Source organism: Nilaparvata lugens, chromosome 4 (assembly GCF_014356525.2).
Source record: "Nilaparvata lugens isolate BPH chromosome 4, ASM1435652v1, whole genome shotgun sequence".
Lineage (NCBI taxonomy): Eukaryota > Metazoa > Arthropoda > Insecta > Hemiptera > Delphacidae > Nilaparvata > Nilaparvata lugens.
Genome location: NC_052507.1, coordinates 52353843 through 52378613, shown reverse-complemented (window position 1 = coordinate 52378613; position 24771 = coordinate 52353843). Strand labels below are relative to the sequence as shown.

The 24771-nt window shown below is 35.5% G+C and overlaps 1 protein-coding gene across 7 annotated transcripts in view; it reads right to left on the bottom strand.

Moving 5' to 3' along the window:
- The window catches only part of LOC111057757, a 74276-nt gene that overhangs the window by 34874 nt on the left and 14631 nt on the right, over positions 1 to 24771 (bottom strand). For 6 of the 7 annotated variants that reach the window (XM_039425810.1, XM_039425809.1, XM_039425806.1 and 3 more), the window contains exons 4-6: positions 24246 to 24530; positions 18280 to 18414; positions 13880 to 14060 (exon numbers count right to left, since the gene is read on the bottom strand). In XM_039425810.1, the coding sequence (XP_039281744.1) occupies positions 13880 to 14060; positions 18280 to 18414; positions 24246 to 24530 (601 nt within the window). The remainder of the gene's footprint in view (positions 1 to 13879; positions 14061 to 18279; positions 18415 to 24245; positions 24531 to 24771) is intronic. The other variant, XM_039425811.1, reaches the window with a different exon arrangement.

Genomic DNA, 24771 nt, shown 5'->3' with positions numbered 1-24771 from the left:
CCGATAAATACAGTCTTAACCTTCTACAGAAAATCGATAAGGAGGACTCTCTAGAAATATCGAAAGGTAAAACATTAAATAAACGAGGACCCTGAAAGGCTGCATGACCAGCCGCAGATGCAGTTACACATCTCGGCTCATACAGTTTCTCTCTGGCTTGACCACGAGTTGTATATCCATGTTCAGGAGTCACTGGAAAATCTAATGGTCGTTCAAATACATATTTGAATAAGTTCAATTTATATAAATCCTCAGGGCTTAGAACTTTGAATTCTTTATAGATTAGGTTAGTGGGATATCTAATTGGTCTATTCAGACATATTTACAATTTTCTTATACTGCAAAATAAGGGGTTGTAAGATGGAAGATCCACAACCTCCCCATCCATCAATGCCGTATTCAATTACAGAAGAGATTAGGGCAAGGAATACCATCTCAAATGGTACAATGAAAGAATATTTCTCAATTGAACAAACTTATAAAATGTTTTCCTTAATCTATTACAAACATAAGCATGTGGCTCCCACCTTAGTCGAGAATCTATCATGATGCCTAGGTATTTTACAGAATCATGAACAAAGAGAGGAACACACTGGCAATTCATTCATAACTCTACCTTCATTGTATTATCATTCATCCCATCATCATCACCTAGGCTTAAAATACTTCTACAAAGTCGCCTTTGTAAAATAATAAAATAAAATATATGTTTAAATGTTTATATGATGCGCATTTACGGCGAAACGTGGTAATAGATTTTCATGAAATTTGACAGGTATGTTCCTTTTTAATATGACCGAATTTGACTTATGATGCATGATTTTGGACCGCCTTGACGAGCCGAGAAGAATGAAGTGTAGTACGATGAAATCTGAGCATTGTGTCAAAAGTTATAAGTGTTTGAAATTTTGATCCTTGAGGTGTCCTTAAGCACGCCTCTCCACTAGGAAATACTGAAATGAAGTACATCTAACGGGTGATTCTCATAGAACCAATCTCATGAACTTATGTCATTGTGCGAAATATCAATGTGAGGAGAATGTAGTTGGTGATGATGGTTGAAGATGAAGATTAGGTGTTTTTCACAATACAAGGAGCATTGTTGTCAGGTGTACCTGGAAATCTATATAGAGCGCTCTACCTGATCTCAGATTGTAGAGCACAAAAATACGCTCAGAGGGATTTTGAATTATACATCCAAATGGTAACAATCAGAAGATATTGTTGATCAAAAACTAAAATTCATCAAAATTGATTTTGTTCTTCAAATTTCACTCATTTTTGAAAAATCATAACTCAGTTCTCATTGGAGATGGAGAGTTCCCAATGATTTCATTTTATTCAAAATTTTATAATCTAAAAAAAAGGCTAGAGCAAATTTTTCTGTCCGATAACGATATTAGCTGAAAACTGGAAAATGAGCCGAAAATACGAGGTTTTTGGGCCACCCTGTATCTAGCACAAGGAAATTTTGCATGAAGAAATTGGTTCTGGACTTCTCTTATGTACCCAAATAAATATTTTAAAAAATCAGAACTACAATATAATTGCAAGCACACCCCCTTTTTACTTTCCTTGCCCTATTAGCATAGGTAAGGAAAGTATTGCTTTCCGAAAAAAATTAAGGTAACCCAATTTCTAAATTTCTATACGTTTCAAGGTCCCCTGAGTCCAAAAAGGTTTTTTGGGTATTGGTCTGTATATATATATATATATATATATATAATATATATATATTATATATAATATATATGTTGTGTGTGTGTGTGTGTGTGTGTGCGTCTGTGTACACGATATCTCATCTACCAATAACGGAATGACTTGAAATTTGGAACGTAAGGTCCTTATAGTATAAGGATCAGACACGAACAATTTTGATCAAATGCGATTCAAGATGGCGGCTAAAATGGCGAAAATGTTGTCAAAAACAGGGTTTTTCGCGATTTTCTCAAAAACGGCTCCAACGATTTTTTTATTAAAGTTATACCTGAAAGACCATAGATAAGCTCTATCAACTGCCACAAGTCCCATATCTTTAAAAATTATCAGGCTTCAGATACAATTTAAACAAAAAACTTCGAGTGGAATAGATTGAGCATGAGAATCTCTACATTAATATTATGTAATATTTTATTTTATTATATTTATTAATTCAATTATTATAATGTTAATTAATTCAGTAACAATTTCACCTAAAATAAAAAATAAGCTCGAAATTCGAGAAAATGTGATTACCCAATTGCAAACTGTTGGCACTGTGTGATTCTATTGAATGATTCACTATGAAGAGATAGCAGACCTCGTGTGTCTCCAGCGTTATTGCCCTGTCACCAGCTGGCTCAAATCATTGAATAGTAGACTTGAGATGCGCGGGAACACTAGCGTCAGGTGATCAATTTTCATAAAGGCAAGGAAAGTTGTGTGAGTGCGCCACACCAGATTTTTATGTCTATATTGACTGGACTATTTAATCATAAATCAGCTGACAAGTGATTACACAGATGTGTGGAGAAGCCAGTCTATAAATTATTGCTGTATTTCCATAAGTTCTATAGTTTCAATCAGGTATTTGTGGATGAGAATACTGCGTGAGGTCTAATGTTCACAGAATTACTAGTAGTTCGCAGTATTACGCAGCCTCCTCTTATACTGTTTATCAGAGTAAATCCTGTCTGTATTTCGTGTCGGCGAGACTGTTGGGGTTTGTGTATCAAAAATACCATCATCAAAAGCCAATCTCCTTCAAGACATACTGTCAACAGGACAGCCCGAGTTCAAAGCAGAGAAAGTTCGAGAGACAATGCTATGTTATTTTAGTTATTAATTGCATGCATTATTGCACGCAATCAATAGTTAATTTATTTATTTATTCACAATGGAGACACGGGGTTTCTTCAAATATGTTTCCTTGATAATAAAAATTGTACAGATACAAATGAAAAAGAAAATAATGATAAAATAATACGAACTTATGCAATAATAAAATAATAATACAAACAACAAAAATACCACCTAATTCAAAAATGAAAAATACAAAGATTTCAAATACTTCTGAAAAAAGTAAAATAAAACAAATTGAGAATTGAAAATTCCAAAACTTATAAAAAAATTAAGAATATATAACAAATATGAACAAAAATTTTATCAATAGAATAAATAACATTATAACTGAACGACGTCACAAACCATATCATGCACATCCACACTGACACACCAACTATTTATTTGATCAGAACATGCTTACACAAGATTAAATTATCATATAACGCTTTCCGGAATTTAGCGCGAGAAAACCAGAAGACATCTAGGCGCCCAGACAAGCTTTTATAAGTTTTTGCATCCTATTTAATCTCTATACTTAAAAGGCTAAGCCCCGACAGACTGAAATCACACCACAGCCCCCCAAAAACGAGCCTAAAAACTGAAATTTTGCACGATTGTTTATGGTAGCCTGAAAACATCCACTAGAGAGGATTTTCAGAAATTTGCCCCCCCTGAGGGAGCTGGGGCCCCCCAAAATTTTGTTCTTTTTAACCGCTCATTGCACAGCAATGTCATGAGGAACTTTTTTGTTCAGCAACCAAAAAAAATTAGATCTATGCAGAAATATTTCGATCAGGAGCACAGGGGGATCCAGGAGAGGGCATTTTTCGAAAATTTTGATGTAAAATCACACTACAGCTCAAACTAATTGTCCTACAGACTTGAAACTTTGCACAAATATTCTTCAAACATGCTAGACGCGCACTAAGAACAGATTTTCAGATATTTTGACTCTAAGGGTTTCAAAGGATGAAAAAGGATCCTATTAAGTAAGGTTATGAACATGGTAAGGTGAGTGCCATATGGAAATGAAATAATTTATTTATTGACATGTGATATTCTAACATATGTTGTAATCATTGGAAATAACAAAATAATATGATAGAAATTCAAAAAAGAACACCTGTTCTGTTTTTGCTTTCTACCTGATTCCACTCAACCTCAATAATATTGTTCTGATAATATTGATAAATATTTTCATTTTCACAAACTCTGTATAATTTATAATGGTGAATGTGAAACAGCTGCATCAAAGAAATTATCTCAAAAACTTATGTTTAGGAAAACCATTTTGAATTCGTTTTCCTGATGCTTAGACCATTTATAGAGTAGACACGCTGGGAAGTCTAGCCTCTGAAGCCAACATCTACTGCCAAATCCGCCCATCTTGACGTCACAACAAGCTAACAACAATGCATTGTTCAACAACAACGTAAGTTAAACACAACAAACTGTTGTGACGTCAAGGTGGGTGGATTTGGCAGTAGAGATTTTGGCTTCATCGACTTTTAGTATGAATTATGAATATACTATCGGCGTGTCTATTTCTTAAATGGTCTAAGTCCTGATGCAATGTATAAGCCTACACGTGGCCTGTATTATTAATTTTCAGCTAGAACAGTTTTTGAGACTGCTAAATAAACGTCTACAGTTTTATCAATGCTGTATCGGCAATATGAAAACGCATGCAGTTAATATGTCTTTAAATAAAGGTGTTCAAGGCCGTACCCAGAAAAAAATTTCGGGGAGGGTTGTGATACTAGGCGGGGTCCTGACATACATTGGGGTCCAGAGGGCCCAATACAACCTTTTAAAAATGGTCAAATAACCCTTTAAAAGACCATTATGTTTTCATTGACAAAACGAAGCTTTGATGGGCTTGCCGCTTGGACCATTTCCATACAAAGCCGTTTATTTTTCTCTCTGGCTGGCTCAAAAAGGTGCTCAAGGCATTAAGGCTGTTAGGTACACTTTTTTTTTCATTTAAATTGGATAATTTGTCAATATAATAGTTAAGATCATTAAGATCATAAGAGCTGCATTAGGAGAGCCACGGCTCTATCCTAGTAGGGAATTTTTGTTGAATTTTAGGTCCCGACAATAAGACAGAATTATATGAAAAACATAATACTCTCACTCTATATTAATAAGAATAAATCGAATTTCGCTACACATCTTTCACCCCATAATACACGTCCTAACAATAGATTCAACACAGAACTCATCAAGCTAACCATATGCAGGCACCAATTTACATATTATTGTAACTACATATAAATAAGATTCCAAACGATTTTATAGATAAAAAAATCTCACGTAATTTACTTAAAAGTATAGAATATTGGATTGAGCAGAATATATCTTCAAATAGTTATATGAAGTATAGTATTGTACCCAACAAGCATTGTTACTAGAAACTGTGAACGATGGTTTTTCAGTTTCAGGTTCTTAAACCAGGTATGTAATTGTCCCACATCATCTTGCAGGAGTTTAGTTTTATTGTATTTATTTCTCTTTTTGGAAGATTAACTGTCATGATGGCCTCAAGACGTCAAATAATTAATTGGATATCACTTTATCATATATATGTAGTATTCTTAAATTTTGTTTTTTCCAAGCTTTTGCGATTTTTGTAAATTACTGTAATACTTTCTTTAACATTATAAAATTTGAATGTATATAAAGTACTTGAAGCAGAATAAGTGAACTGCAACTCACTGCCAACACACAAGGTTTCTTATGTTGGCAGTGCCAAATATCACATTGATAATATTGTTATACTCAAGTTAAAATCAATGTCTATTTGTATTGTATTCTCTTGTAATTAATATTGTACAAATATGTATTTGTAATTTTGGCAATAAATTCAATTCAATCCAATTGAGTGAGAAAAAGTGGCAACTGAAATTTTTAAGGGTCTAATAAGCGAGTTAGGGTTGTTGAAGTGCTAAATCAGTTTTCTTTCCAGATCATAAACGGTTTCGACTATATTGACAGAACTTCTCTTAAAAATTAAAAAATATTTTTTCCAAACTAAAACTTTTGTTCCCCATATCGTTCATAAATAAAAAAGTAACATTTTTATAAATTCGATAACTTGTTATTTTGGAATAAATCGCGAAAACGAATGTTAGAACAAAGCCAATGATATACTGAATGTATTAAAAAAAACTCCAATGGAAAATTCGAAAACGTTTATGATATGGACAGAAAACGGAGTTTAGCACTTCATTAACCCATAACTCGCTTATTAGACCACTTAGAAATTTCAGTTGCCACTTTTTCTCACTCTTATAATGATCTTAAACTTATATTGAAAAAGATATACAAATTAAAAAAAGTGTACCGAACACCCTTAAATAAGCTACGTATGTGAAAGATAACTCTAATATAATTTCCCCATTAAGTGGTCTGTAGTAAATAGGAAAATAAAAAGACAATTCAAATAGACTTAGCATCAAATGCACCATAAAATTGTGTATCATAGTGTATGTAACATAGTTTTACTAGAAATTATTTTTAACTTTGAACTCTTCTTTATTTACCTATGAAAATAATTAAAAATGGCCTACTTGAGAAATTTAGTTCCTATGTAAATGAAAATTTTATTTTTGAGAAAATTTCGGAGGGGGTTCCAACCCCTCTGACCCACCCCTGGGTACGGCCTTGAAGGTGTTGATATATACTTGATAATTATTCTCTACCATTTTCATTAATTAAAATTTCAAAATTATTCAAGCCTTGATAGAATGATTGACTCACTGTACAGTCAGTCAAAACTTTTAATATTGAAATGAGGGTATTTTGGCAAGCTGAACAAAAAAGTAAGGTCCTATGCACCTTTTTGATATTATTTTTCAAATGAAAAATGAGTTTTGTGGGTTGTCAAAACTCCCCCTGAAAGATTCATTTTATCCTATCTTTTAGTAAAATAACAATTATTTCTGCGTTGAATAACATCTTTCTTGCCAACAAGAATCGAACTCTTTGTGAATTTAGATATGACCTACACTTTAGATTTATATAATTATATTAATAAATTCATGGAAATTGAAGTACTTTTTTCAGTTAGTTGATGAAATTGATTATCAATAAAGAATTTGATTATAATTTTATCAATACAGAAGTAGTTGAATGAATTGTCGATGTACTGAGTTGTTGGTCAACAATAATTCAATATTGGTATTTATCCAATCATTATTTTTCAGAAGTTATTTCATTGAATTAGAGAATATTTATAAGCTCCTATCAATTTATCATTCGTAACAATGAACTGTTCAAAACATCAATTAATCAAATAAAAAATTGCCATACTTCTGTATTCATGTTCGCATGTTTTCCACTTGTGATGGATAGCCAAAATATTGTGGAGCGAGCTGCACGGCGAATTGTAATCGAGGGCTCTGATTGGCTGAAAAGTTCAGCGTTCGGAGTGAGGTGAGGCGAGCAGTTATAACAGAGTCAAGCGGCACGGCGAATGGTTCGGAGTACGGTACGGCGAATGATTAACAGCTGATTTTTAAATTATGAAACATATGCTCATGTTCGTTGAAAGGCAAGATGTTCAGAGGAATGCACGGTTTGCTGCGCGGTTCGAGGTTCGGTTCGGCATGTGTGGACGCACCTTTAGTTGTTACAGGACATTTATACAGATCACAGGCCAAAGCAACATAATAATCTATCTTCTTCTTCTTTTTCTTCTTCTTCTTAGGAGCTGCGCCCCCCAAAATTTTCACTTTTTAACCGTTCATTGCACAGCAAAGTCATGAGGAACTTTTTCGTTCAGGTACGAAAAAAGTCAGATCTATGCAGAAAAATTCCAATCAGGAGCACAGGGGGGTCCAGGAGGTCACTTTTCGGAAATTTTGATGTAAAATCACACTACAGCTCAAACTAATTGGCCTACAGACTTGAAACTTTGCACAAATATTCTTCAAACATGCTAGATGCGCACTAAGAACGGATTTTGAGATATTTTGCCTCTGAAGCAAATATTACAGGATCTTATCACATTTCGCACAACATTTCTACCTCACAATATCCAAAATCGTTGTCTTATTAGCGCTAGGACAAGTGAAGGTCCAGTATGTAGATTTCTTTCATGATAATGTACTATTAAGCGATTGGTAAAATTATCTCTCTTTGGTAATAGTAATGGATGTTTTCTCTCATAAGAGATTTCTGAATGAATTAATCTCCCTCCTACGCGTATTAATTTTCCATCTAAAAATGGATTGAGCATTTGAACTTCCGTACGACAGCTCTTATTTTTATTAAGCAATGACATTTCGGAAGTGAAGTTTTCTCTTTGTACTTCACAACTAGAAACAACTCGGCGGCGGATAAATCGGAAGCTTGTATCAGCGAATTGCGTGGAAGTTTCTTTATGAATCTCAAAATATAAACTGTACTTCTCAATATTTTATTATACGAGGAGCATCGCTCTATCAATTCTCTTAGCGGGTAGATCGTTTTCTCGGTCACAACTAGACTACGTTGTTCTACTGCGTTTTCAATTGTCAAGTCAATAGGATTTTCGACCAACGATCATAATCTCCATTCAGGACCATTGAGCCAAAGTTGATTTTCAATTATATTTTTCGGTAATAAGCCGCGAGAAAGACAATCAGCGGGGTTTCTGGTCCTTGATGTGAGACCAGAATGATGGAGGTAATTTCTCTTGGATGAAGACAACTCGGTTAGCGACAAATGTTTTCCAGCGAGATGCATCATTGTTAATCCATTGAAGCACTATCATTGAATCGGAAAACGCAAAAATATTTTTGAAGTTGAATTGATTTTGATACTCTTTGGTAACAAATTCAATTAGACGTGCAAGCATGACAGCAGCGCACAATTCTAAGCGTGGAATCGTACTAATTTTCATGGGTGCTACACGGGATATAGCGCATAGAACATTTATCTTATAACTTCCATTTGGTTGTTGAGCTCTCACGTAAACAACACATCCCATTCCGATCGGAGAAGCGTCACAAAATCCTATCAGATCTGCTGTCTGATTTTCAATGATAAAAATATTCCGAGGAATTTTCATCTTTTCCAAGGCGGGTAATTGCGACTGGAATCATTCCATACATGAACAATATCATCTGGGGGAATATCATCCCAATCTATTTTCAAAATCCACAATTTTTTCATAATACATTTAGCGAGAAGCGTGACTGGAGCAAGAAGACCCAATGGATCAAATATTCTAGCTATTGTTGAAAGGATATTGCGTTTTGTACAACTCTTGTTTTCACATCGAATATTGAAATTAAAGCAATCATCAGACGGGACCCATCTTAGGCCTAGAATTTTTGTTACATCATCATCTTGAAACTTTTTCGTATTTTGCAATTGATCTTCTTTGGGTATAATTGACAGGAGATGAGATGAACTGCTAGACCATTTTACCATTTCAAATTTTCCAGCTTTAAACAAACTTCGTAGTTGACTATACAGGTCTTAGCTTCATGAATATTTTTCACACTATAAACTAAATCATCCATGTAAATTGAATTTTCAATTACAGAGGCGGCATCCGGGAATGTGATTTTTTATCTTCTCTCAATTATCGTGTGACACGAATCGCTAGGAAGGGTGCTGATTTAACGCCAAATGTTACAGTATTAAGTGTCAACACTCAAGGTTTTCATTTGGAGAGAATCTCCATAGAATTTTCTGATATTCCTATCATCCTCATTGACTTCAATTTGACGGTACATTTGCTTTACGTCAGCAGTGATAGCAATTGGAAATAAGCGAAATCTTAGGAGCACTGCTATCAAATCACAATGTGATTTTGGACCAGTGAAAAGTAAATCATTTAGCGAGCGATTATTTGTCACTTTAGCGCTTGCGTCAAATACAACCCGAAGGCGAGTGGTTATGCTGTCAGGTTACACAACACAATGATGCGGTAAGTAATAACTATCATTTGTGAAGGATGAGAGCGACATATGACCTTGATCAATATAATCTTTTAAAATGGAATGATATTCCAATTTTAATTCTTTATTGGCTTCAAGTCGTTTCTCCATAGATAGAAAACGTCTTTCACAAATAGGCAATGAGTCTCCAAGATTGGAAGGATTTTCTTTGAAAAGAAGAGGTACAGAATAGCGACCTGAAGGTAAGCGTTTATGAGTGTCGGTGAAATGTTTCTCACAAATTTCATCATCTTTGTTAAGAAATAATGGCGATGGAACCTCTTCTACACTCATGAATCGTCTCATCAGAGAGCTAAGATGAATCTCTGTAGCTGTAAAACATGAATGAGTATCGGCAGTATTTTCAGCATCAATTTTACCCATGAGTATGTATCCAAAACAAGTGGATAAAGCGACTGGAGTACCAGGTGGGCCTGTAATTTTATTTGAATTCATCATCAATGAGAAAATTTCAGATCCCAATAAAATATCTATTTTTCCAGGAATACTACAGCTATCATCAGCTAGCTGAACATTTTTCAAATAATTTAATGATTCCATTGAGAAGAACCGATTTGGCAGATTATCGGTTATTTCATCAATAACGAATGCATCCAAATTATACGTCTTTTGCGTGTCAAATCGAGAAGTAATAGTTAAAGCAGTGCTGAATTTGAGAGAATGATTACTAAGACCAATTCCTTGTACACTAGAATTTACACGAGAAATATTGAGTTCTAATTTGCGTTGAAACTCTGTTGTGATAAAATTCAATTTACTAGCAGAATCTAAAAGAAAACGAGCTTCATGAGGACGATTCATAGAATCAAATACGATAATTTTTGCGGTTGATAGAATGACCATTGTTTGTGACACCCGACATGATTAATGGCGGAGAACAAATTTAGCATCGAGTTGTTTCACTGAGGAAAGCGATTCCACAACTAACTATAAAAGGGGAAAAGTGAATATTGGCCTTGTAGCCGACCGGTCGCTATCTTATCTTGCCTGCCTGTCTGATAATACTTGATTGCTGGCCTCTACACATTATTATATCCTATTTTATTTTAAATATTGTATTATTTTATTTATTTTATCTACACATAGGGTTCTGTTTATTTATTATTTCATTATTGAATGTTTAATGATTGTGATTGTAATGTAATTTATTTATTTTATTGGTTGAGTAAAGCATTTACTGTTCATTTACTGTTTACTGTTCAATTAACTTGAAATTTTGCTTATAGATTCTTAATTAACCAAGGATGGTTATAGGTCTATTATCAATTCTTCAAAATTTCATTACGTCAAGTTTTCATTTTGTCAAGTTTTAAAATAGATCCTTGCAAAGCACGGGTTCTTGCTAGTAGTGCATAAAAATTGCATGCAAAAGGCATGCAATGTGTAGTCTACTCGGGTGCTGATTTTTTACTAGTTGCATTGAGATATTGAATGCATGCGTCATGGCATGCATTTTTTTAATCCACTCGACAGCTGATTTATGATGAATATTTCATAGGTAAGGAAAGTATTGCTTTCCGAAAAAAATTCAGGTACCACAATTTCAAAATTCTATACGTTTCAAGGTCCCCTGAGTCCAAAAAAGTGGTTTTTGGGTATTGGTCTGTGTGTGTGTGGTGTGTGTGTGTGTTGTGTGTGTGTGGTGTGTGTGTGTGTGGTGTGTGTGTGTGTGTGTATGAGTGTATGTGCGTCTGTGTACACGATATCTCATCTCCCAATTAACGGAATGACTTGAAATTTGGAACTTAAGGTCCTTACACTATAAGGATCCGACACGAACAATTTTGATCAAATGCGATTCAAGATGGCGGCTAAAATGGCGAAAATGTTGTCAAAAACAGGGGTTTTCGCGATTTTCTCAAAAACGGCTCCAACGATTTTTATTAAAGTTATACCTGAAAGACCATAGATAAGCTCTATCAACTGCCACAAGTCCCATATCTGTAAAAATTATCAGGCTTAAGATACAATTTAAACAAAAAACTTTCAGTGGAATAGATTGAGCATGAGAATCTCTACAATTAATATTATGTAATATTTTATTTTATTATATTTATTAATTCAATTATTATTAATGGTTTTTGGGTATTGGTCTGTGTGTGTGTGTGTGTGTGTGTGTGTGTGTGTGTGTGTATATGAGTGTATGTGCGTCTGTGTACACGATATCTCATCTCCCAATTAACGGAATGACTTGAAATTTGGAACTTAAGGTCCTTACACTATAAGGATCCGACACGAACAATTTTGATCAAATGCAATTCAAGATGGCGGCTAAAATGGCGAAAATGTTGTCAAAAACAAGGTTTTTCGCGATTTTCTCGAAAACGGCTCCAACGATTTTGATCAAATTCATACCTAGAAAAGTTATTGATAAGCTCTATCAACTGTCACAAGTCTCATATCTGTAAAAATTCCAGGAGCACTGCACCATCTATGCAAAGTTTGATTTTAGATTCCTAATTATCAGGCTTCAGATATAATTTGAACAAAAAAATTCAAGTGGAAAAGATTAAGCATAAAAATCTCTACAATTAATGTTCAGTATCATTTTCACTTTAATTGAAAATAAGCTCGAAATTAGAGAAAATAAGATTATTCAATTGCAAACTGTTGGCAACTGTCCCAATCATTCACTATGAAGAGAGCAGACTTCGTGTGTCAGCGCTATTACCCTGTCACCAGCTGGCTCAGATCTTATAAAAGTAGACTTGAGATGCGCGGGAACACTAGCGTCAGGTGATCAATTTTCATAACGGCAAGGAAAGTTGTTTGAGTGCACCATACCAGATTTTTACTCTAATATTGGCGTATGAAGGAGGCTCCTTTTTCCTTTTATATTACCCTTGAAATGCAAAATTTCAAAAAAACCTTGTATATAAGTCGACGCGCAATTAAAAAAAGGAACATACCTGTCAAATTTCATGTAAATCTATTACCGCGTTTCGCCGTAAATGCGCAACATATAAACATTCAAACATTAAGAGAAATGCCAAACCGTCGACTTGAATCTTAGACCTCACTTCGCTCGGTCAACTAGTATATTATGCTTCCACGATCTGAAATATTAATCTGTATTTGACATCTTATTACGTCTATGAAGAACTACTTAGCAGATACAAACTAATAAAATTGAAAAGCTCAACCCGACTCACACCTAATCCCCACTACCTATTCTTAGCCAATTCAACACCACCACGCCAAACAGAGCTCGACTATCAATACACCTCATTATTGGATGCAAAGGATTCAAAATTCGGCAAGCTGTGGAATTATTTATTATACATAGTTGTTCTACGATTAACCAATAGTTTTACGCCCTCTCTATAGTACCCCTCACACTTCGATTACCAATAAAAAAAACGTTGACAGATATTTTAGATTTTTCAAATATATTAAATCATGTAATAACATCAATATGTGATAATCTGCATAGGCCTGAGCTTTAGTACACGTAGCTGCTAAAAATGAGGGCCTCTTATTAGAAGTGGAGAGTTTTTCTTGTAAGGCTAGTTACACACACATCGATTTTGTACGCACGATTTTTTCCGTCCTTATAAATTCTATGAGATTAAATAGATGATGTCAAGTCATCAAAAATTGATCAGAATGACAAGTCCAAATCGACGTGTGTGTGTGTGTGTGGTGTGTGTGTGTGTGTGTGTGTGTGTGTGTGTGTGTGTGTGTGTGGTGTGTGTGTGTGTGTGTAACTGGCTTACGTTCATGGAGAGTCGTTGAGTGAAATTTGAAGTACTCAGTATTATAATAATTGACTTTTGAAATCACCAACGTTTTTAATACTTGATATAACCTATAAACTCAAGTGTTAATAATGAGTAAAGTTGCGTATTACGGCGAGGCAGAACAACTCTCAGCAACGAGCATCTCTCTGCTAACAAAAGCGAAAAGTATAAATAAATAATAACCAAGGTTTTTTTAAAAGGATTTAACATCTTTGATGAATATCAATAATAATTGGAAATTGCTTTAACACTCTGACTAGATATTTTATAAGATTTGGAAATTGTAGGCAAAAAACTGTCATGATCTGTGTAATAACTGTAAAATAGAAAATATTAGACATTTCAATGGCATTGACATCTTACTTTTCGAATATTCGGAACACGCCAAAGCGAACAATGCTATGTGCTGTATACAATCCGAATGACGATCAAAGTTGTCGACAATCTCGTCCAGATCTGAAGGCTTCCTCGATAAAACATTACATTTTTCCTCATCAATCGCCAAAATAAGTCGTTTCAATGGTTCTGAGTAATCTGAAAACGTCTGAAAACAAAATATGATTTCATTAAAACTTGAATAGCCAGTTATTGTTTTACATTCAAATTTCACTCTTATAGTTAACCTTGAATTATAGTTAATAAATTATTGAATTCAACATGTCTTCATGAACTTTTTTCCACAGATTCTGTGTCAAATAAAACATCAGATTCCAATAACATTGAAGGCCTGAGTTTGAAAACCAGACAAGTGCCACAGACTAAATTGTTGGGGAATAAAAAAAAACTGCTTATCACAAAAAATTCCGAAAAAATGTAACTTTACATTCTTGTATTAAAAAATCTACCATATTGTAGTAAGTTAAGTTTTCTATCACTATAACCATTTTTGAACTTTCAATTAATTAACAGGGGGGCTTCGAAGTTGTTGGAGATATCTGGTTTTCAAACTCATCATATTTTCCGCAGGATTTGACACCAAGTTCAACTGTATCCTGTGACCCAACTCCTGAAGATACAATCTCTACAGAAATAGATTTACAATTTCAATCAGCCTTACATCGATCCATTAATGGAACCGATTTTTTAGACAATTCAGCATTTCCTTTTCTAAACAAAACAATTTAAGAGTTCACAATTTAAGTAGAAATCACAATGTCTTTTCAATATTTTATTTTAATGTACAGTCTCTGAACAACAAGTTAATGAAATTGAAATGATGAATAATGAGAAACGTTTTGATGTACTTTGTCTTGTAGAACACTGGTTGAAAGAAGAATTTTTGAATCTAGTGAGCTTAAACGGTTTTTAGCTGGTATCTGCTTTCTGTAGAACAAATTATAAAAATGGTGGTGTCGCAATTTTTATTGCAAACAAACATGCTGATCAAATACATCCACTTGATTTATCTTCCCATTCTCGTGAAATCCACCATGAATTTGCAGGATTTATTTTAAAAAAGTTAAAGCTTTAATAATTATTGTGATTTACAGATCACCTAATGGTAATCTAGATATTTTTCTTGAAGCGTTAGAAAGATTAATCTTATCTTTGAATAAATATAAGCATGATTATAATTTTATAATAGGAGATTTTAATATAAATATTTTAGCCAAGGACTGCAAAAGTTTGTGTTTGATAAATGTTTTAAAATCGCTCAATCTATATCTAACCAATTTTGAGGCAACTAGGTTTGAGTTGCAACAGATCTGGATCCTTCACTGTTCTCTGTTGGGGTGGACCGGGTTGCATTGAGTAACCATGATGCTTTATGCTTCCATGTTAAATCAGATATTCTATTGTGTAATAATCCTATAGAGAGGCAAAGTTTACAAGTCCAATGTATCAGGCCTATTACGCCGAGGTCACTTGAATGGTTCTGTTATAGACGGAGTTTGGTTGATTGGACTGAAATCATTATCCATGATCAGGCTGAATACAATTTTAACGCATTTTTCAATAGATTTCATGGGTTATTCTTAGATTCTTTCCCTGTTGTAACACGTAGAATAAGGCATGTCGATAGAAAAAAGACTAAATTCACCAGCTCTGACTATCTTAAAGAATTATGTGCTTATTGCGTATGATAAATGGAAAAAAGAAGGTACAACATCAGCCAGGTTTTCTTATAATAATATTAAGAAATTGTTCAGGTCTGAATTGAAATTCACGCAACTGAACCATAATGTTGAGTCTATAGAATCAGCTGTAAATAAGTGTTCGGCTGGAGGGTTATTCGCAAAAATACCAAGCTAGCACAGTCCACTGTTACTTCTCTTACTGCAGAAGAATTTAATCAACACTTCATCCGTACAGTGGAGAGAATTCATGAAGATATTGATGCATATGATGAGCATCAGCTTCTAGTCCCAACTCTTAATACACAAGTATCATTTAAAATGAAAGAGGTTACGTGTGATCACATTTTAGATATAGTTTCCAAGATGAAAGCCTCCTCCAGTAAGGACATTTATTCTCATTCCAGCACCTTGATCAAACAAGTCATCAGATTTATATTATTGCCATTAACAACCTGTTTAAACGCCTGCATAAGAAAAGCCGTTTTTCCATCTCTGCTTAAACATTCCAAAACAGTGCCTATTCACAAGAGAGGAGACAAAAACTCACCGGATAACTTTAGACCTATATCTGTTCCACCTATCTTCAGCAAGATTTTCGAATAATGTTATTACTATTCAACTATATAATTTCTTCGAATCTAATGGTTTGCTTTCGAATTCGCAGTATGGCTTTAGAAAAGGTAGGTGTACTATTGATGCTGTTAGTTCAGTGGTGACCGATGCCGAGAATGGTTTCAATGATAGATAGTATGTGGGCCTGGTTCTATTAGATTTAAGTAGAGCTTTTAAGATGAGGCATTCTGTTGAGAAAGTTGGAATATCTTGGTGTTATAATTCTCTGCATATCTTGAAGTCTTTTTTAGAGGATCGTAATCAGACTGTTTGTGTCAATTCAAGTTTTTCAAAGCCTCTAACTGTACCACATGGCGTCCCTCAGGGTTCCATCCTAGGACCACTGCTTTTCCTGGTGATATCAAATCCAGTATTGGGTCAAGGGTTTTGTGCTATGCTGATGATTCGTCTACAGTTGCTGTTGATGATCTCAGTGCTCTCAAGCAGAAAATGACCAGACATCAGGATGAGGCAGCAGCTTGGTTCAGGACAAACCGCCTTTTCCTGAACACAAATAAAACTCAAAAGTTGGTGCTAAGCCTGAAGCAGGTCATTAACGGAGCAAAGAATGCAAAGCTGCTAGGTATCACTCTTGATCAGAGACTTACTTGGATCCCCCACATCGAAAATGTTTGTTCAAAGCTCAGAAGAGTGATTTACCTGCTTCGGAATTTGAAATATTGTGTACCTAAGAACTATGTGTTACTTTGCATTCTTTCAGAGTGTCTATACTTATGGATTGGTCTAGTGGGGTTGTGCTCCAGAAGTTCAAAGGGTGCTACTATTACAAAAGAAGGCATTGAGTATAATCTCTGGTGCAGCTTATCTGGAGCACTGTAAGCCACTATTCATAAATGAAAATATTATGACCATTCATGGGATGGTGGTTTTCAAACTCTTAATGAACGTGAGGAAGAACATTGACACTTATCATTGTAAAGAAGACATTCACAGCTACAATACAAAGAATAGAATCAGAATAGACGTGCCCTTTACAAGATTGAGCAAGATTTTGACTAGTCCTGGCCACTTATCTGTAAAATTTTCCAATATCCTCCTATTACAGTAAGGGAACTACCAATTGTTTCATTCAGGAAAAGATTGGAGAATCTCCTTTTAAAGAATCCCATATATTCTTTTCATGAGTTCCTTCATCTGCCTGTTTCGGATTATTTTTAGACTAAAGTTTGTTTGCTATGTCATTTCTCTTGTGTGAGGTCTGCTTTTATTAATTCTGATAGTGCATAAGATTATTATTAATTAGGTCGTTTCTATCAATTCTCATAGTGCCAATTCATTTTTTGTAATGTTCGTTTTTTTGTTTTTTGTTATAGTATTAATGACGTTTATCGACTTGTTATATTTTTATTGACGTTTCCTATTGCATTGTTATTGCTTTAATGGAATAAAAGTATTCTTATTCTTATTCACAATCGGCTCAACAAAGAGCGTATAAAATTCATTCAATTCAATAAAAATCACCACTATAATCAAAATACATGCTTTACATCAACATTTATTTGCCATTTTAAAACCAAAATTTTATAATTTCAATAATAACATCCTGACAGCACGGAAATAAAACTATACTCCAGGTTGCATAGTATATGTTTATTGATATTAAGCGACGTTGTGCAACGGAATCAATACCATAAGAGCCAATGAACGACCCGTACATAGTTTGGTAGTGTCACTTGATCACGGTTGAATTTAATAGGTGTACTTGCACCGGGCCTTGTTCTGTCAGTCTTTATGTTGTTGAAAAACTATTTTTTCTATCAAAATTAGGGAGAGAAAAAGTTTTGAGATTCTCTCCCAATTATTTGATGGTGTGATGTGTAAATGGAAATAAATAGTCGGTCCCGGCTGAAGTATGACAGTCGTAAGGCTCAGCGACGGTTCAAGATCCATATTTCGGTGATGTGGGACCTTACCTCAAGGGACTTCCCACCAACGAAAAGCCAAACGAATTAACATGTTTCTGTCCATATTTCGAATATTACTAATATTGATTACAGTCTTTAAGATCAGAAATGAATGAAGAGTATGTAATGAAAGAGTAATATTTGTTACGTTGACTACGAGTCGAAGCAGTGCAGCGCTAACTCTTCGCTCCAATTGCAGAATCCAATCAGCCAAGAAATTGCTCTGCAATGATGTCACTGACTCTTTGCACTCCTCTTCAAGACGCTTGCATTCACCAAGAACCTGCAATGTTAAATTAATATTTTACATTACAAAATACTATTTGTTAGGTATTTCAGTATTAATTTGCTCAAACTTGATCTAACATTGGATTGCAACAGCACAACAATAAATCATGAATGTTATTGATGTTTAATTGAAACTGTTTTAATGGATTTGAGACAAAGCAACTGTAAACTACATAAAACGTAGCGCCGCAGTGCAGGATGGTTACTCACAGATTGGCGATGCTGTCATTTAAGATGGGTGTCTGAACTGCAAATGTTTCGGCCGCATTGCAGGATGACTGTTAACGGTTGCCGGAAGATCAGAGCTGGCTTTTTTCGTTATTATTCATGACAGAGAAATTCTGATTGCAGATTTGCTCTCAGCGACCCCAATTTTAACCAGAAGGCTCAGAATGTCAACAATTATTTTAACTAATTTAAAATCATCATGAAAAGTCTGGTAGTACACCACGTTTCCGGAAACGTTTTTACTGGTGACTGGAGTTATTATTGATTATAGGTAACACAAAAATCAAAACAATCGTGAGAAAGAAAACTGCTGATCAAAGTGAATGAGACCGCCACTTCATTTTTCTTTGTTTCGGCTGCTTGGCTGAGCCTGGCAGGAGGGATCAAATAACCGACTGGACTGATGTTTCGTCTGTCCGCTAGGCGGAACCACGTCGACCTTGTCTGGGTGGGTCAGGCCACTGCGGCCGTTCGTACTCCCAGCAACGCTGCTATCTATCATTTGCTGTCTTTGCGCGTTTTCTGAGTCAGCCAAGCAACCATCCTGCACTGCGGAGATAGACTTAGGAACAATCTTCTCCTCTACGTCAATTCATTTAATTTTCAATCATCCATCGACCGCCTATGGAAGGGGCATGTGGATTTGTCAATAGCCTTCAAGTCAATGGTCAATATTGCTCATTCTCCTGTGACTTGAGAGGAAAACAGGATGAAAAGAATGAGCTCAGAATCAATGCGAATAAGACAAGGGTAGTGCCATTCAGTAGAGGAGGGCTCTGGATGGATTCTGTCATTGCCGGTAAAAGTACCTTGGTCCATTGTCTCTAGCTCTTCTGTTAGCAAACTATTAGGCTGGCCGCTAACGGTTGAACGAGCATGCACATACACAGTCGATTTACATTGTTTTGTCATTACAGCTGTGATCACAGCGAAACGCTTCAAGCAAACTTTTTTGAGGTCAGGTTTTAGTATTTTCAATTTATGTTGTTTATTTTTTCGCTGCTCTATTTGAGGTTAAATTATTTTTCTATTGTTATGAATTGTAATTTTCAAGTTGTTTATTTATTGTTATTGGTAGTTTATCTTATGTTAGAAGCCTCTCGCTGATTTAGTGCATGCACGTTCAACCGTTAGTGGTCAGCCTTAGTCAGGGTCTGTGCGTGAAGCAAAGCTTGTATCTGGCCAGACAATTATCACAGCAGCAAAGTCCAAAACAGATTCAACAAAACAGTATTAAAAATTTTTACAGTATTTGATGAATCAGTGTTGGTTTATGGCTCACAATTGAGGATTGAGGTATCTGGAGGAGATTGAGACTGTTAAATATTAGACTGACTTCTATAGGAAGGTATTTAATTAGCCAAGCACTAAACAAAATGCATATTTATATTTACATATTTTATTTACAATGCAAATTCCACTAATGTAATAGCATTGACAGATAATATAATAAGGTAGTCCTTGTGCCTTCTACAACAAAGTCCAAGATAAGGTTAGTCCTACGCCTAGACATCTGGGAAAGGTCTGTCTTTCTCATCGAGTTCTAGCTGTTTCTATCAAATGGGTCATAACAGAACTGAAGATGGAGGACTGTTGCCTACCTATAGAATCTGTATTAATGGGGAAACAGAGCTGATGAGGACCCTAAATATAATATAACTGGGCAGCCTACATGAAGTTGCTTCTCAACGTTGTTAATAGCGGGGAGCTTATTTACAGTACATGTGATTGAATGGCTTCCCATTATGGTTTCCCATAGTTGAGTAGGTTAATTTTCGAAAAAATAATTTTCTTTACATTTGTAGTAAATTTTATATATTTTATTTTAAAATATTATGTACATTTTATTAATTGGATTGCTTGTTTGTATTTTAATGGGAATAAAATTTATTTATTATTCCTGAAGCCTTCAAAATTGAACTGAAGAATTAAAACTTAGAGCTATTAAAAATGGAGCTGTATCAATTCTTTTCAAAGTTCCAAGAGGAATTATAGTTGATTTGGAGACTTAGTACATTAACTTGGATTGGCCTTTTCGTATCCAACTTATGACTCAGCTGCGGCTTGCTATCAGGCGGCAGCTCAAATTCGCAAACTCAAAGAGGATGAGTTTATAGGAATTTGAATTGATGATTCCTAAGTTGAAATAATTGATTGAATGGAACTAAATGAATGGTGAATTGATTTTAATGTTGAATGACAAATTGAACTAATGATAAATATGAAAATTATAACTGTTGCAAGTAATAAACAAACTATGCTAGTTGAAAACATCACAGGTGGCAATCAGATGATTCGCCACATTACCCCCCGGGCAGACGATTTGGCCATCCGAAATCTTGAAGCTCACTTTTTTTCCTGGAACAGGGTGGGTAACAGGTGGTAAAACCTTAGCGGTGTTACCATTAATCCTTAATGTGAAGGTTTTATCGTCTCTGTCCACCACTTCATGGGGACAAGTGTAAGGCGGTTGAAGTGCCCTTAAGATTGGTCCTTCTTGCAAAAAGACATGGCTACATGTGGACAGTTCCTTAAACACAAAGACGCCTGGTTGACCATGTCTTGTTGCTGGAATGGGGCGTAAATGCGACATGAATTCTCTCAAGCTTGAAATAAAACTGTCCGAGATGTCAAGATATTGTCTTGTGATTTTGAAGGAAGCAGCTCAAAGGGCAAACGAAGAGTCTCTTCATAGACTAATTCGAATGTAGTAGCCTTGATATCTTCCTTGAAAACAGATCGAATACCAAGAAGTACTAGAGGTAAGGCTTCAACCCAATCAGCCTTAGCATGAGCCATAATTGCGGCTTTTAGATGGCGATGGAATCGTTCAATCATACCGTTTGATGCCGTTTGAAGAGGTTGGAAGTGGATTGTGTCCGCGATCTGTAGTCACAGTTTCTGGGAAACCAAAACGAGATATCCAGCAATCCAAAAGTGCATGACACACTGTCTCTGCAGTTATGTCAGATAGTGGATAAACTTCTGGCCATCGAGTAAAACGATCTGTGACCGTTAAGCAATACTTGAAAGATCGTGCAGGAAGTGGGCCAATCAGATCGACGTGGATATGAGAAAATCTTTTTGTAAGTGTCACAAAATTTCCACAAGGAGCATGAACATGTCGAGTAATCTTTAATCGTTGACAACCAGTACAAGCGCGAGCCCAATCTCAACAGTTCTTGTTCATGTTTGGCCAAACAAATCTGTTGCTGAGTGAAGCATTGGGTCCGGGATGACTCAGGTTATAGAGGCTGTCAAAGACTTGTCGTCCAAAAGGTTGTGTAAGAAACGGTCGAGGTTTCCCTGTAGATACATCACAGTAAGTGGTGATCAGGAATGGGTACACGTTCCAAAGAGAGAGAAGAATACTCTGGCGGTAGTTTCTCAAGTTCTTCAATTTCTTGAGATTTGACCAATAACTGATAATCAAGGGTTGTATTAATAGCTTCAATACGTGAAAGTGTATCAGCAACCATGTTTTGGGTGCCTTTGAGATATTGTATATCTGTTGAAAACTCAGAGATGAATGATAGTTGGTTTAGTGAATCGTTTGAAGTTTTTCACGGTTCTGTTGAAAAGCATAGATTAAAGGCTTGTGGTCTGTGTAGATAGTGAAAGGGTGTCCTTCTAAGAGGTGGCGAAAATGCTGCACCGCTGCATTAACCGCAAGTAGCTCACGATAGTAGCTCTCTCAACTCAGAAAGGAGAGAAGAATAAGCAGAAGAATGTTGGATGGTTGTAATGCTGCTCTGGGACAGGTCAAGAGTTAAGCCAGCAGCTCTAAGCATCAATGATATGTTTTGTACGTCAACGTCAGCTACTACAAATCTCCATAAGAAATTGCATCAGAGTCCTAAGTCAAGACTCCGGGTTAGGAACCCATAAGTTTTGATTTTGCTCCATTTGCGGCACTTAATTCGTAATTCACAGGAGAACATCGTTGTAATTGACGCCGAGGAAAACAGCATAAGTCAGCCTGTATCAACTAGAAAATTAATTTTAGAATTTTTATCAGTGACAATAAGACGGCTATTAGATGCAGACAAGCAGCAATCAGTGCCGCCGTTACTGATTGCTTTGGTTGTTTTCCGACCAGCTGACGGTTTGGCACATTTCTTAGCTTTTTCTTGAAAATTATCATGGTTATCATGGTACCAGCATAGGCCCTCTTCTGATTGGTGCGCTTTTTCACGTGCAGTGGATTTGTTTACATTTTTATAGTTGCGGTTAGAGGAGCGGAGGAGGGTTCGCAATAACGTCCTCAACTTCGGCTGCCGTGCGTTGGTCCAATTGAGACACAACATAATGGAATTTGGTTCAGATCTCATTTACGATGTTGGACAGTGTGAACTGGGATTCTGCCTGAAGGAACCATAAACGAGGTTTGTCCAACCAAAATGGTGGCAACTTTATAGATACCCGATGTACTTCGTGGTTTTGAATGGGCTGCTGCAACTGTGCATCACGTTCACGCAGATCCGCAATTTGTTCATCCATCATGACTCAAATACTCACGCAAAATATTTGTGAAAATTTCTTGTTTTTCAATCGTCGGGGTCACCAATATAGGAATTTGAATTGATGATTCCTATGTTGAAATAATTGATTGAATGGAACTAAATGAATGGTGAATTGATTTTAATGTTGAATGAGAATTGAACTAATGAAAATTAAAACTGTTACAAGTAATAAACAAACTATACTAGTTGAAAACATCACAGTGGCAATCAGACAATTCGCCACAAGTTGTGTGCCATCTATAATCAGTGTCCAGAAACGGTGCAACACATGCTGTTCGAGTGTCCACAATACAGCGCCCCCATTCATGGCTAATAAGGAGAGTCCCAGTGCTCGCGAATGGCAATATGATGAGTGTTATCAGAGATTTTTCTTTTCTAACGGAGAAAAACATAATTTTTCATATCTGTTCATCAATTGTTGATGATTCGTTACTTTTGTTTGAATGGCTGAAGAGGATATCACTTTTGACAATATCAAATGGAAGCAATTATAATAATAATTCAATATATCTGTAACTATGAGCTGTTTCATGTATATAATAAGTATATTTTCAAGCAATGAAATGACTCTATTCTATAAGTCATTTATTATTTTTAATTCTACCTCCCCATGCGATACTCGTAATAAGCTTTAAATTCCTTTGGGGAGTATATGAATATCTCTCACAACTCTCTTATAATTGATTTCTCATTTTTAGGCCCGTGAGTTCCTTGAGTCGTGTAGGTAAAATTTGAACATTATATAAACATATTCCTGAGCCTCTAGTGTGGTATAATGAACATTGACCCTCAGGTTGTGATGGTATCTGGTTTCGTAATGAAACTTCACTTTGAAATGTAAAGATAGTTTGTTTTCTACTTCCAAACTTCACAGTAAAAATAGAAACCAAAAATAAAGGCATGCTGCTGAATTACAATATCTAACGTAATATCACCTACATTACCGTACCGTGCTCCAGAATACTGAAATTACCAGTTTTATTGGATTAAATTTAGGATGGAAGAAGTATTGAGCTAATGTCTGTTTTTGCATTTCGTGTGTAATGCTTTGATTCAATAAAAAATGAATACTAGCCTTTTGACAGCTAGCCGTTATTTCTTCAGAGTCGATTGGTGCAGCCATAGCAGCGATTGTGAGTGATTGACAAATGATGTCGTCGACAACAGGTTTCCACTTGGTGATGTCGGACTGAGTACTGCAGTTGAGGCCTTCAGAGATCAACAGCAAAGCCCTATCCACACGCTTCACAAATCTGCCGTAGCAGTCATCGTTACTAACAGTCTCTTTGTTTTTGCCGAGAACTCGCTCGCACTCCTCAACACACCATTCCAGCCGCTTACCCAGGTAGTTGGTTATCTCCTACAATAAGAGTAGGCTTTGTGTAATTATTCTATAACTTGATACTAATTCAGAACAACGGATAGAGAATTCGAAGGAAGTGAGAATTACACGATCTGTACAATCCATAGTTCAATCATTGTTTGTAATGAGTATAACTCAACTTCTCAAACAGAAACATATATTTTTCAATTTAGAAGTGATAATTATACCGAGTGTTTCCAAACTACGCTCAAACTTTTCACAGAACAACATATTGTTT